This window comes from Microcaecilia unicolor, chromosome 13 (assembly GCF_901765095.1).
Source record: "Microcaecilia unicolor chromosome 13, aMicUni1.1, whole genome shotgun sequence".
In the NCBI taxonomy this organism is placed as follows: domain Eukaryota; kingdom Metazoa; phylum Chordata; class Amphibia; order Gymnophiona; family Siphonopidae; genus Microcaecilia; species Microcaecilia unicolor.
The window spans coordinates 27,905,813-27,919,919 of NC_044043.1; the positions used below are offsets into that span (position 1 = coordinate 27,905,813).

A 14,107-nucleotide genomic window follows, 5' to 3' on the forward strand; every position below is an offset into this window, starting at 1 on the left:
TCAATAAGGTTGAATTACCTAAGGAGCTAGTGGCCAAGCCAAAGGAAGTAACCTTAGAAGTATTGTGGGACTTGATGTCTAATTTGGGACAAATTTTCCTTAAACAAACTAACGAGCTTTTACCCTAGGGTAAAACATGTAGAAACTGATTTACAAAAAGAGGGAGAAGAGATTAAAGCTTTAAATTAAAAAATTGAAAAAAATTACCAAAGGATTATGAAAGTGGAAACGTTACAAACTACAATTATAAAGATGTGACAAATCTCAGACAAAAAAAAAGAATTATAATCTGAGGTTTGTCAATTTCCCAAGGATACAAACAGTTCTCCCTCTGGACATGCTGAAACGATATTTCCGTGAAGTTTTGAATATCTTGGAAAAGGATATTCCACCCTTTTCCCACGTATATTATGTCCCAGAGAGGAACATTAATCCAGATAATGAAAAACCGTTGGATATTTCTCTTTTGCTTGAGACCTCTGACTCCCAGTGGCGACTGCTGCTACATTAGTGGCGTCAGTCGCATTGATTCCTGATAAGAATTGGGATCTTCCGTCTTTTTTTCCGTAATAAGGAGAAACCTTTTATGGGTTTTAAAATTATGCTATTTCCTGATGTCTCGAAAGAGACAAGACGACGGAGGAAACAATTTTTGCTCCTCAAGCCCGAAGTTTTGCACTTGGGGGGGTACCTTTTTTCTTAGATACCCCTGCAGTGCATAATAAAGGCTGGGAGGCAAGAAGTATATATGTTTACTGAACCTGCTCATGTATCATCACTTTAGCCTCAGCTAAATTGGAGAGGCAACACTAGAAGGTGCACAATTTCTTAGCAAGAGATTAATTTCCTTTATTTTTTCCCTTTGTTATATTTCTCCCTTAGATTTCCCTAAAATCTGGATCTCCATTTATGGACTTGAGTGTCTTTGAATTTTGAAAGTGTAATGATTTAATTGCTCTTTCTTTGCTTTATTTTCCTGTGTAAAGATTTTCTATTTGATTGACACTTTCCTTAACAAGAAGTTTCTTGTAAATTTTGATTAAATGAATAATAATTAAAAAAAAAATGCTGACCACCGTGGCTGAGTATTGACCCGTAGAAGACCTTTTACCAGTATTTCTTGGACCTGGAAAATGCATCTTTGCTCTTTTTTCTTTACTTGTGGCAACTTTAACCAAAAATGTATTTTTTTTCCATCTTAGCAAGCGATAAGACTATCCTTTAGTCTGTGGCTTCCACCTTGGTAAACTGCACCAACAGCTATGATGTAAAAGAGATCATTCCTGATCTTGTACAGCTGGCAAAGTTCTCCACGCAGCATGTTCCTGAGGAACATCCCAAGGTAAGGTGACCAAGGTCAGCATGAAAAGACCTGTAGCTGGCTATGTGGCCTATGTGCTATGTGACACTAGGACAAAATCCAAAAAAGGTGCCTGCCTATTTGTCTATTTTTATAAAGGGCAACACGGCGCTAAAAATAATCGCTGCATAAATCAGTGTCGCTAAGCGTATTCTATAAGCAGCGTCTAGTAATTATGCGCAGTATATAGAATACGTTTAGTTTATATATCAGTGCAATGAAAATGTGGCGTAAGTTCCTGGCACATAGGTTATATTCTATAACTACGCATGTAAATTTCAGAATGCCCACGATAGAATATGCTTAGTTGATATTTCAGCACCTAAAACTATGCACATCTATTTAGGCCAATGAAAATGTGGAGTAACATAGGTGATGGCAGAAGAAGACCTGTATGGTCCATCCAGTCTGCCCAACAAGATAAACTCATATGCGCTACTTTATATGTATACCTGGCCTTGATTTGTATCTACCATTTTCAGGACACAGACTGTAGAAGTCTGCCCAGTACTAGCCCCACCTCCCAACCACCGGTGCTGCCACCCAATCTCTGCTAAGCTTCTGAGGATCCATTCCTTTTGAACAGGATTTCTTTATGTTTATCCCATGCATTTTTTAATTCTGTTACCGTTTTTATCTCCACCTCCTCCTGCGGGAGGACATTCCAAGTATCCACCACTCTCTATGTGAAAAAATACTACCTGACATTTTTCTTGAGTCTGCCCCCCTTCAACCTCATTTCATGTCCTCTAGTTCTACCGCCTTCTCGTCTCCGGAACAGGTTCATATGCGGATTAATACTTTTCAAATATTTGAATGTCTGTATCATATAACCCGTTTCTCCTTTCCTCCAGGTTCTACGTGTTCAGGTCAGCAAGTCTCTCCTCATACGTTTTGTAACACAAATCCCATACCATTTTTGTAGCTTTTCTTTGCACCGCTTCAATTTTTTTTACATCCTTAGCAAGATACGACCTCCAAAACTGAACACAATACTCCAGGTGGGGCCTCACCAGCGACTTATACAGGGGCATCAACTCCTCCTGTCTTCTGCTGGTCACACCTCTCTCTATACAGCCACCGCCTTGTCACACTGTTTCGTCACCTTCAGATCCTCAGATACTATTATCCCAAGATCCCTCTCCCCGTCTGTATATATCAGACTTTCGCCTCCTAACACATACATCTCCTGTGGATTTCTACTCCCTAAGTGCATCACTTTGCATTTCTTAACATTGAATTTTAATTGCCAACATTAGACCATTCTTCTAGCTTCTGCCGATCTTTTTTCATGTTTTCCACTCTCTCCGGGGTGCCCACTCTGTTACAAATCTTGGTGTTATCCGCAAAAAGGCAAACTTTAGAAGGAAGTGACGTCACAAGACTAAATGTTCGCCTGAAACTTTAGCTCCGTGCTTCCCTGCTATACACTTGCTGCATTTGCTGACTCCCGAACCCGTTTTTCTATTTGGGCAGCTCCACAGGGATTGTGCTGAGTCCGGGTTCAGCATGTGCAAATTTCCAGCGTCCCAGCTGCAGGAGGGTGAGCGCTGCTCGGCACGACAGATGGCGAAGGGCCTCTCGAGACACGTGTCCGCTCGGGGCCGTTCTTCAGGGTCGGATTCTGCCTCGTCACTTGTGGATCTCCGGCGATCGGCCTCTAAAAAAGGGTTTCCTAAAGAGCTGACCAGATGTCTGGAAGAGATCCGTGTGGATATTAAGGCATCAAAAACTGAAATATTAGAACACATGGACGCCATTAGCCTGGACCTCCGTGAGTTGGGGGGCAGAGTTGAGGCACTGGAGGAGCGGGTGGATGATCAGGCAGAGAGAGCTGAGTTGGTTGATTTTCGTTTTCTGCAGCTAACTGAACAGACTGAGGAATTGCAATACAAAATTGATGACTTGGAGAATCGGGGCAGGAGGAATTGCCTGAAAATGGCTATCTGGAGGGCGTGCCTACTATTGTGAGAGTGTTGTGTGAAAAAATATTGGGCGAGCAGTTGGAGCCAGAAGTAGCTGTGATGGATCGTGCACACAGAGCACTCAGGAAACCAAAGGATAATAAGCCCATAGACATCATTGTGAGATTTTCCTCATATTCTACTACTACAACTACTAAACATTTCTGTAGCGCTACTAGATTTACGCAGCACTGTACAAATGAGCATAAAGAGACAGTCCCTGCTCAACAGAGCTTACAATCTAAATTGGACAGACGAACAGACAGCTAGGGGTGGGGAAATTGCAGTGGTGGGGGTGATAAGTGAGGGTACTGAGTAAGAGAGTCATGATTAGGAGTCGAAAGCAGTAGCAAAGAGGTGGGCTTTAAGCCTAGATTTGAAGACAGCCAGAAACTGAGCCTGACATACCGGCTCAGGGAGTCTATTCCAGGCATAGGGAGCAGCGAGATAGAAGGAACGAAGCCTGGCGTTAGCAGTGGGGGGAGAAGGGGGACGACAGGAGATATTTACCCAGCGAACGGAGTTCACGGGGAAGAGTTTAGGGAGAGATGAGAGCGGAAAGGTACTGTGGAGCTGTGGAGTGGATGCACTTTTGTAGGTCAGTAGGAGAAGTTTCAACTGTATGCGGAAGCGGATAGGGAGCCAGTGAAGTGACTTGAGAAGAGGGCTAACATGAGTATAGCGACTCTGGCGGAATATAAGACGCGCAGCAGAGTTTTGGACAGATTGAAGGGGAGAGAGATGGCTGAGCGGGAGACCAGCGAGAAGCAAGTTGCAGTAGTCTAGGTGAGAGGTGATAAGGGTGTGGGTAAGGGTTTTGGTAGCGTCCTCGGAAAGGAAAGGGCGAATTGTGTTGATATTATAGAGAAAGAAACAGGTTTTGGCAATCTGCTGAATATGAGCAGAGAAGGAGAGAGGAGGATGATCGAAGATGACTCCAAGTGTTGCGTGCAGACTGGAAACAGGGAGGATGAGAGTGTCATTACGAAATAGAGAATTTGGGGCGAGGAGAGGCAGGTTTAGGGGACAGATGAGAATCTCGGTTTGGTCATGTTTGGTTTCAGGTGGCGGCGAGACATCCAGGCAGCGATGTCAGACAGGCAGTCCGATACTTTTGGTCTGGATGTCAGCTGAGATACCCGGTGTGGAGAGTTAGATCTGGGTATCATCAGCGTAAAGTTTGGTATTGAAAGCCATGGGATGAGATCAGAGCACCAAGGGAAGAGGTATAGATGTAGAAGAGGAGAGGTCCTAGGACAGATCCTTGGGGACACCAACTGTTAGCGGGATAGATGTGGAGGAGGAACCACCAGAGTATACGCTAAGAGTACGTTGGGAGAGATAGGAAGAGAACCAGGAAAGAACAGGGCCCTGGAATCCAAGAGAGGATAATGTATCAAGGAGTAAGGTGTGATCAACAGTATCAAAGCGGCAGATAGGTCGAGGAGGATGAGAATAGAGTAGAGACCTTTGGATTTGGCCAGTAACAGGTCATTGGAGACTTTAGCAAGCGCCATTTCAGTCGAGTGAAGAGAACGAAAGCCAGATTGGCTTTGATTGTGTTCAAGGAGAAAGTGTGGCTAAAAGCGCGCCAATCACCGCCATTGGAGTACAACGAGGCGTGAGTATCGGTGTTCCAGGACTTGTCTTTATTTACTCTAGCCCAGAGGTGGGTGATGAAGCCTGTGTTGGAAATCTTGCAAAAAAGAGAAGATCTCTTATAGATGGACTTTCCCATTTGCTTTGTGTTTTGTGTTTTGTTTTTCATGGAAAGCAGGTCAGGTTCCACAGGCTGACTGAGGCTTGGAGGTTCTTGCATGAAGCCAGTTTGACTACATCGGGGACACCTCCAGGAGACTTGGCTCCTGCGACCCGAGTGCAGTTGCAGAAGTGGAAGCGAGTTCCACAGAAGAATAAGATGCAGGGGGACCAGACGTGACTTTGTTTGCTATGATCTCCGGATGTAGAGATCAGCTAAATTGGTGATGAGTTTGACTTGGACTTTGTTTTCTTTCATTTGTCCTTAAGGGCTAACTGATGTTGTGGCAATATGAGAGTGGTAAGGGTTCGGGAGTGTGGGTGGATGTACTGGGAAAGGGTGTAATCAGGATGAGTGGGGTGTGCTTTTGGGGTGTGAGTGATAAGTTTGGGGTCCGTTGGGTTTACGTGGTGTGCTTCTGGGTTTTCCCATTCAGTGTCGTAGGGTACTGTCTTGTGCAGGTATGACTTTGTGGGGGTTTTGGATGGGGGGGAGGGGTGGGCAGGGGTTGGGGGGGAGGGCAATTGGGTAGTTGTAAGGGATGTTTGATTTGCAATGTAGGTGGATTCAGGGGGATTCCTGGGCTGACTGTTTGTGCTGTAAGTCTGCCTGGTAGGGGTTTGATATGACCACGGATTGAACATTTTTGTCTTATAATGTGAAAGGCCTGAATTCTCCACAAAAGCACCAGAAGTTGTTTAAAGAACTAACACACTTTCAACCGCAGGTGGTGTTTCTCCAGGAGACTCACCTGAGAAAGGACCATGAAAAATTTTTATTTCATCCTCAATAGCCTTCTGTTTTCTGTTCCTCCACAATAGACGGGTCTAAGAAAAGGGGGGTGGCTATATTGCTTCACTCCTCACTACAGATTCAGGTGGTGAAAACGAAGCGAGACAGAGAGGGGCGTTTTTTGATACTGAGTTTATTGTTGAACGATATGGCTGTAACACTGGCTTCGATTTACACTCCTAATGAGGCGCAGAGTGAGCTTCTGACTAACTTGGTGGGACATTTTACTACTTGTCCTCCGGGGAAATTTATTGTGGGAGGGGACTTTAATGCTGCGCAACACCCAGTGTTGGATAGATCGGGGGTATCATCGGGAGCAGATGTTGCAATTTCTCAGGCCCTGAATAAGTTTACTAGAGATTTGGGTGTATCCGATGTTTGGTGTGGGGTTCGAGATTACTCGTTTTATTCCCATTCGCATGATACTTACTCCCGTATTGATTATATTTTTGTAGATGTCTCTTTGACTCATGCGGGTTGGACTTCAGATAGTGGAACAGCTACTTTGTCGGACCATGCACCAGTTTGGGTTGGTCTTCCCTCGCTTAGTGGGGAGGAGAGGGAGAAATGATGGTCGCTGAATATGTCTTTGCTTAAGGAGGAGTAAATTTTAGCAGGTTACCAAAAGACTTTACAAGATTATTTAGAGCTTAATGTGGGTTCAGGACCTTCCTTGGGTGTTGTTTAGGATGCACTCAAGGCGGTCTCAAGGGGTTATTTCCTCCAAAAGGCCAGCTTTAGGGCCAGACAACAAAGAGCAGAGGTTGCCAGCTGTTCAACACAATTGAATCTTCTGAGAGACATAAATCTTTTCACTCTTACAATATTGAGGGAAATCCAAGCGTTACGCTTGAAATTGGATCAGATATATTCTGATCAGTTACAATTTTTCAATGATCAGCAGAAGCATACTAATTTTGTTTTTAGTGATAAAGCGAGTAGGGCTCTGGCGGTTAAATTGCGACAGTCTAGGGTTGATAAGACTATTCTCAAAGTGCGAGATAAGATGGGTAAGATGCTGACCAACTCAAAGCAGATCAGGGATAAGTTTCAGTCCTTTTATCAATCACTTTATGCCTCAGATATTGTGCCAAATCCTGATGTGACATAAAATACCTGGGGGCATGCCCTTTTCCCAAGTGTAACAGTAGCTCAGAGGGAACGCTAGACGGTGCGGAGTCACAGTTGAGGAGGTTTCCAAGGTAATTAAAGCTCTTCCAACAGGAAAATCGCCTAATGATTTTTATAAGGCATTCTGGGGGGAACTGGCTCCTATTTTGACAGAGATTATAAATGAGATTTTACTAGGGAAGGAATTTCCTCATTCAATGATGGAAGCATGGATAGTGATCATTCCCAAGCCAGGCAAGGATAAGACAGAATGTGCTTCATATCGCCCTATTTCTGTACTAAATTCTGACATAAAAATTCTAATGAAGGTCTTAGCCAATCGTCTGGCAAATGTCCTGCCGTACATCCAGATCAGACGGGGTTTATCCCACATAGACAGGTAGTGGATAATATTCGGCGAATGGTTAATTTGATTCATGTCTCTACGAAATTGAACTTGTCTGTTTGTTTATTGGGCCTAGATGTTGAAAAGGCCTTTGACAGAGTCCATTGGCCTTTTATGTTTCAAGTGCTGGACCGTTTTGGTTTTGGTGGGGAGTTTTGTAGATGGATACAGGCTCTGTATACTTTACCTAGAGCTTGTGTTCGGGTTAATGGTGGTAATTTTCAGATGTTTTCTTTGTCTCGTGGGACTCGACAGGGTGCCCCCTTTCGCCCCTGCTGTTTGCCTTGGTTATGGCGCCCCTGGCTATGTATATTAGGTTGGATCCTAATAAATCAGGTATTCAGGTTGGTATGAGGGAATATAAGTTAGCGCTTTTTGCAAATGATGTGCTTCTCTCTTTGACAAAACCACTGATCTCATTGCCAAACCTGATGAAAGCATTGGAGTTATACTCGGAAGTTTCAGGGTTCAGATTAAATTAGAGTAAATCAGAGGCTCTTGCGATTGGTATTTCTTGTCAGGTGTTGGAGTCACTTCAGCAATCCTTCTCTTTTAAATGGGTACAAGGAGGTATAGTTTATTTGGGGGTCACTATTACATCTAACTTATCAGACCTGTTCTCTGTTAATTATCCGCCTCTCTTGGAGGCTATCTACAGAGATCTAGAGAGATGGGATACGGGCCAAGTTAGGCAGAATTGCGGTGCTGAAGATGAATATTCTGCCGTGCTTGTTGTACCTTTTCCAAGTCCTCCCTTTTAGGGTTTCCAGGGGCTTTCTGGTGGGGATGCACAATAAATTGGTTCATTTTGTATGGGCTAATAAACGGCCTCGCTTGCCAAGGGCCTTATTGTATAAGGATAGGAGGGGGGGGGGGGGGGTGTTGGGTGTTCCAAATGTTTTGAGGTAATGTAACCCTAAGGGGTTAAAATAATCTTACCTGAGCTCCTCCAGAGGAAAAAAAAAAGGGTTCTATAGTGACATCACTCTGGGACAACAGCTGAGCAAGCTGAGACCTGGTTGCCTTGGCAGCCGCTTGCTGGTCAGTTGGGAGTTGGCAGAAGAAAAAGGGGAAAGCACTGAGAGAGAGAGAGGATGTGTTGATTGGGACTGATGGTTGGGAGGCGGGGATAGTGCTGGGCAGACTTATACGGTCTGTGCCAGAGCCGGTGGTTGGGAGGCGGGGATAGTGCTGGGCAGACTTATACAGTCTGTGCTAGAGCCGGTGGCGGTGTAACAGAATCTTCAGCTAAGTAAATCAGGAGACAAGAGGCAAATGGTTCCGAAAACGAGGCAGCTTTATTGCTAGCAATGAACAGTACTGAGTTCAGTCTCAGGATACTGCGTCACGAGCGTCATCTGACACTCGTTCTTATATAGATTACTGGTCATGCGCATAAAACGCATAATACGTAACACATGCGCAGTACAGCACATGCGCAATACATTAGTAGTTCTCACAGAGAAAGATATGTCAGTTTTCATAGCTTTCATAGAAATTTTTACTTGCAAGAAATGTAACTTATTGCAGTGTTCCAGCACATTTACACAATACAGCCTCTATGCCTGAATCACAAGACTGCGCTGGCAGAGCCAGCTGCCTTCCTACAATCCTAAAATGCTGACTACTACAACTGTTATCTAGCTGCGGTTAACAATACATATACTATAAAAGTCTAAACTGCACAGGTTTAGGTCTTAGTCTAGGCTCATTATATGTAAGCTTAGGTTTTGGTACAAAGCAAAGGTGCAAGTGTGAATGCAAAGTCCAAATAGAAAATCCTGTTAGTACAAAAGTCCACAAAAGTCCAGACAAAGTAAACAGTGTGTAATGCTGTTTATCTAATGCGGCTGCATCCTGTCTCAATCAGTTATCTATCTAGCTATCAGGAGCTGACAGTTGATGGTTAAGGCACAATACAAGAAGATGCAAATGTTCAGTAATCATCCAAGTATAAAGTATGCCCCAAAGAAGGCAAAGTCCATAAGTTGTGTGCAAAGAGCAAAGTTCATAGGTAGTATGCACAAAGCTTGAGGTTGTCCTGCCAGTCTAGTGATGGCTGCAGGCCGTGTACAGTGTTCGCTTGTCCACTCCTACAGCGGGAGGCGGGGCTGGTGGTTGGGAGGCGGGGATAGTGCTGGGCAGACTTATACGGTCTGTGCCAGAACTGGTGGTGGGAGGCAGGGCTGATGGTTGGGAGGCGGGGATAGTGCTGGGCAGACTTATATGGTCTGTGCCATGAAGAGCACAGGTACAAATCAAAGTAGGGTATACACAAAAAGTAGCACATATGAGTTATCTTGTTGGGCAGACTGGATGGATCGTGCAGGTCTTTTTCTGTCATCATCTACTATGTTGATGGTGGCTGTGAGAAAGAAAGAGACAAGTTGGAAATTTTATTTAGGGGAAGTGTAAATGCTGAGATTGGTTGTGAGTGACTGGTGAGAGAGTGAGGGGCTGAGTTGTCTGCTAGTGATGATAACAGTGATCATAATATGATCAGTTTTGATATCGACCTTGAAGTAACTGTACACAGAAAGTCAAATACATTAGCGTTTAACTTTAAAAAAGGAGACTATGATAAAATGAGAAGAACGGTAAAAAAAAAACTTAGGGGGGCAACTGAGAGAGTAAAAACTGTACAACAGGCGTGGACGCTGTTCAAAAATACCATCCTGGAGGCCCAGGCCATGCATATTCCGCGAATTAGAAAAGAAAGACGGAAGTCCAAAAGACAGCCGGCCTGGTTGAAAAGTGAGGTGAAGGAAGCTATTAGGGCTAAAAGAAACGCCTTCAGAAAATGGAAGAAGGAACTGTCTGAAAAATAACAAGAAGCAGTATAAGGAGTGTCAACGCAAATGCAAGGCGCAGATAAAGAAGGCCAAGAGGGATTACGAAAAAAAGATAGCATTTAGAGGCAAAAAAACATAGTAAAAAATTTTTCGGTATATTAAAAGCAGGAAGCCGGCAAAAGAATGGTTGGGCTGCTGGATGACCGAGGGGTAAAGGGGCGATCAAGAAGACAAAGACGTAGCGGAGAGACTGAATGAATTCTTTGCTTTGGTCTTCACCGAGGAAGATTTGGGTGGGATACCAGTGTCGGAAATGGTATTTCAAGCGGACGAGTTGGAGAAACTTACTGACTTCACGGTAAACCTGGAGGACGTAATGGGGCAGTTCAGCAAACTGAAGAGTAGCAAATCTCCTGGACCGGATGGTATTCATCCTAGAGTACTGATAGAACTGAAAAATGAGCTTGCGGAGCTACTGCTAGTGATATGCAACTTATCGTTAAAATCGAGCGTGGTACCGGAAGATTGGAGGGTGGCCAATGTAACGCCGATTTTTAAAAAAGGCTCCAGGGGAGATCCGGGAAATTATAGACCGGTGAGTCTGACGTCAGTGCCGGGGAAAATGGTAGAGGCTATTATTAAAAACAAAATTATAGAGCACATCCGAGGACATGGATTACTGAGACCGAGTCAGCACGGCTTTTGTGTGGGGAAATCTTGCCTGACCAATTTACTTCAATTCTTTGAAGGAGTAAACAAACATGTGGACAAAGGGGAACCGGTTGATATTGTGTAACTGGATTTCCAAAAGGTGTTTGACAAGGTACCTCATGAAAGGCTATAGAGGAAATTGGAGGGTCATGGGATAGGAGGAAATGTCCTATTGTGGATTAAAAACTGGTTGAAGGATAGGAAACAGAGAGTGGGGTTAAATGGGCAGTATTCACAATGGAGAAGGGTAGTTAGTGGGGTTCCTCAGGGGTCTGTGCTAGGACCGCTGCTTTTTAATATATTTATAAATGATTTAGAGATGGGAGTAACTAGCGAGGTAATTAAATTTGCTGATGACACAAAGTTATTCAAAGTTGTTAAATCGCGACAGGATTGTGAAAAATTACAAGAGGACCTTACGAGACTGGGAGACTGGGTGGCTAAATGGCAGATGACGTTTAATGTGAGCAAGTGCAAGGTGATGCATGTGGGAAAAAAGAACCCGAATTATAGCTACATCATGCAAGGTTCTACGTTAGGAGTTACGGACCAAGAAAGGGATCTGGTTGTCGTCGTCGATAACACACTGAAACCTTCTGCTCAGTGTGCTGCTGCGGCTAGGAAAGCGAATAGAATGTTGGGTATTATTAGGAAAGGTATGGAAAACATGTGTGAGGATGTTATAATGCCGTTGTATTGCTCCATTGTGCGACCGCACCTTGAGTATTGTGTTCAATTCTGGTCGCCGCATCTCAAGAAAGATATAGTAGAATTGGAAAAGGTGCAGAGAAGGGCGACTAAAGTGATAGCGGGGGTGGGACGACTTCCCTATGAAGAAAGATTAAAGAGGCTAGGGCTATTCAGCTTGGAGAAGAGACGGCTGAGGGGAGACATGATAGAGGTATATAAAATAATGAGTGGAGTGGAACAGGTGGATGTGAAGCGTCTGTTCATGCTTTTCAAAATACTAGGACTAGGGGGCATGCGATGAAACTACAGTGAAGTAAATTTAAAACAAATCGGAGAAAAATATTTCTTCACCTAACGTTTAATTAAACTCTGGAATTCGTTGCCGGAGAAAGTGGTGAAGGCGGTTAGCTTAGCAGAGTTTAAAAAGGGGTTGGACGGTTTCCTAAAGGACAAGTCCATAAACCACTACTAAATGGACTTGGGAAAAATCCACAATTCCAGGAATAACATGTATAGAATGTTTGTACGTTTGGGAAGCTTGCCAGGTGCCCTGGCCTGGATTGGCCGCTGTCGTGGACAGGATGCTGGGCTCGATGGACCCTTGGTCTTTTCCCAGTATGGCATTACTTATGTACTTATGTACGATGTCAGGAAAATAGTGTGACAGGATTGAGAGTGTGCAGTGTGTTAGGGTTCTGAGATAGAGAATTGGGATCTGCCTGCAGGTTAAGGGGTATCCTGCACTGCCTATTTATGCATATGCTGTATTCCCAAAATTGATCTGCCAGTTAAAAAGAGTGATGCTGTGTGTTTCTATGAAATCTGTGGGATGGAATGTTGGATTATGCACTGCATTGGGAGTGTGTTACTGTGTGAGACCTGGAGCCTGCTGCAGCATTAGAGAAGGGAATCAACAGTGAGAGATAGGCTTGGTAGTGAGAAATCCTTAAATTTATTTGTTTTTTAACTAGTGAGCTTGGCCACAGTATTAAACCCTAATTAAATGTCACCAGGAAGGAGTCTGTTCCTGAATGAAGGGAGTTTAGGGTTTTGCCTCCCAGTTTATGTTCTTTATGAGTGAGGTTTAGGGAGAAGCAACCTGTGAAGCATCCTACAGCCAAGACTTCTACAAGGGCCCCCATGCAACAAAGATTGCTTCAATTGGCTACCAACTGAGTCAATTACAGCTAAGTGCCAATTTGCAGGAAAACTGGGTGCGAGGAAAAAAAGAAAAGAAAATACCTGAGATGAAGATGGTTCTCTTCCAGAGTCGTCACTCCGGAACTGTAAGAGAAAGTTACACAGAGAATCAAATTCTTGATAGGCTCTGAGAAAAAGTGAATTAAATATAAAGGGTTGAATGTGTTGTTCTTAAAAGGGAAGGTACTTATCTGATGTTTGGGTCTTCTGTCTGAAGAGTATAAATTGACCTGTTTAAATACAGAGCAGACTAATGTTAAAAGCCAGATTTGTTAAGGGATGAAAAATATTTCAAACACTATATAGCTAAATACTTTGACTCAAAATATAAAAATAAAAAAAATAGCTTACCTGAGTCAAGTTGGGAAAAGAATTGTCAATTTTCTTTCTCATCCTCTTAAGGTGAGTCAGGAGATTAGTTTTTTTTTGTATCCCTCGCCCTACTCCTGCAGGTGATTCAGAGTCACTGGCACCACTACTGACACAGGGTACTCTAATTCATAGTAACGTGGAGGGGCATAATTGAACGAAAACGTCTATCTCCATGGGCGTTTATCTCCGAGAACGGGTCCGTGAAGGGGCGGACCGAACCGTATTTTCGAAAAAAAATAAACGTCCATGTTTATTTGACAATTTGTGAGCTGGGCGTTTTTGTTTTTCAGTGATAATGGAAAATGAAAGCGCCCAGCTCAAAAACGAATAAATCCAAGGCATTTGTTCGTGGGAGGGGCCAAGAGTCGTAGTGCACTGGGCCCCTCACATGCCAGGACACCAACCGGGCACCCTAGGGGGCACTTTTACAAAAACAAAAAAAAAGGTAAAAGAGCTCCCAGGTGCATAGCACCCTTCCCTTGTGTGTTGAGCCCCCCAAATCCCCCTCAAAACCCACTGCCCACAAGTCTACACCATTACTATAGCCCTAAGGGGTGAAGGGGGGCACCTACATGTGGGTACAGTGGGTTTGGGGGGGGTTGGACGAAAAAGCATTAAGCAGCACAATTGTAACAGGTAGGGGGGGATGGGCCTGGGTCCACCTGCCTGAAGTCCACTGCACCCCCTAACAACTGCTCAGGGACCTGCATACTGCTGCCAGGGAGGTGGGTATGACATTTGAGGGTGAAAATAAAAAGTTGTGAAACATCATTTTTTGTGGTGGGAGGGGGTTAGTGACCACTGGGGGAGTCAGGGGAGGTCATCCACGATTCCCTCTGGTGGTAATCTGGTCATTTAGGGCACTTTTTGGGGCCTTATTCGTGAAAAAACAGGGTCCAGGAAAAGTGCCCTAAATTCTAGCTACAAACGCATACATTTTTTCCATTATCG

The 14,107-nt window shown here is 44.0% G+C and overlaps 1 protein-coding gene across 1 annotated transcript in view; it reads left to right on the forward strand.

Annotated features, from left to right (window-relative positions):
• The window catches only part of LOC115482645 (protein unc-45 homolog B-like), a 249,113-nt gene that overhangs the window by 176,905 nt on the left and 58,101 nt on the right, over window positions 1–14,107 (forward strand). Inside the window, 1 exon segment of the mRNA XM_030222599.1 lies at window positions 1,201–1,342. Coding sequence (XP_030078459.1) covers window positions 1,201–1,225 — 25 coding nt within the window. The 3' untranslated portion in view covers window positions 1,226–1,342.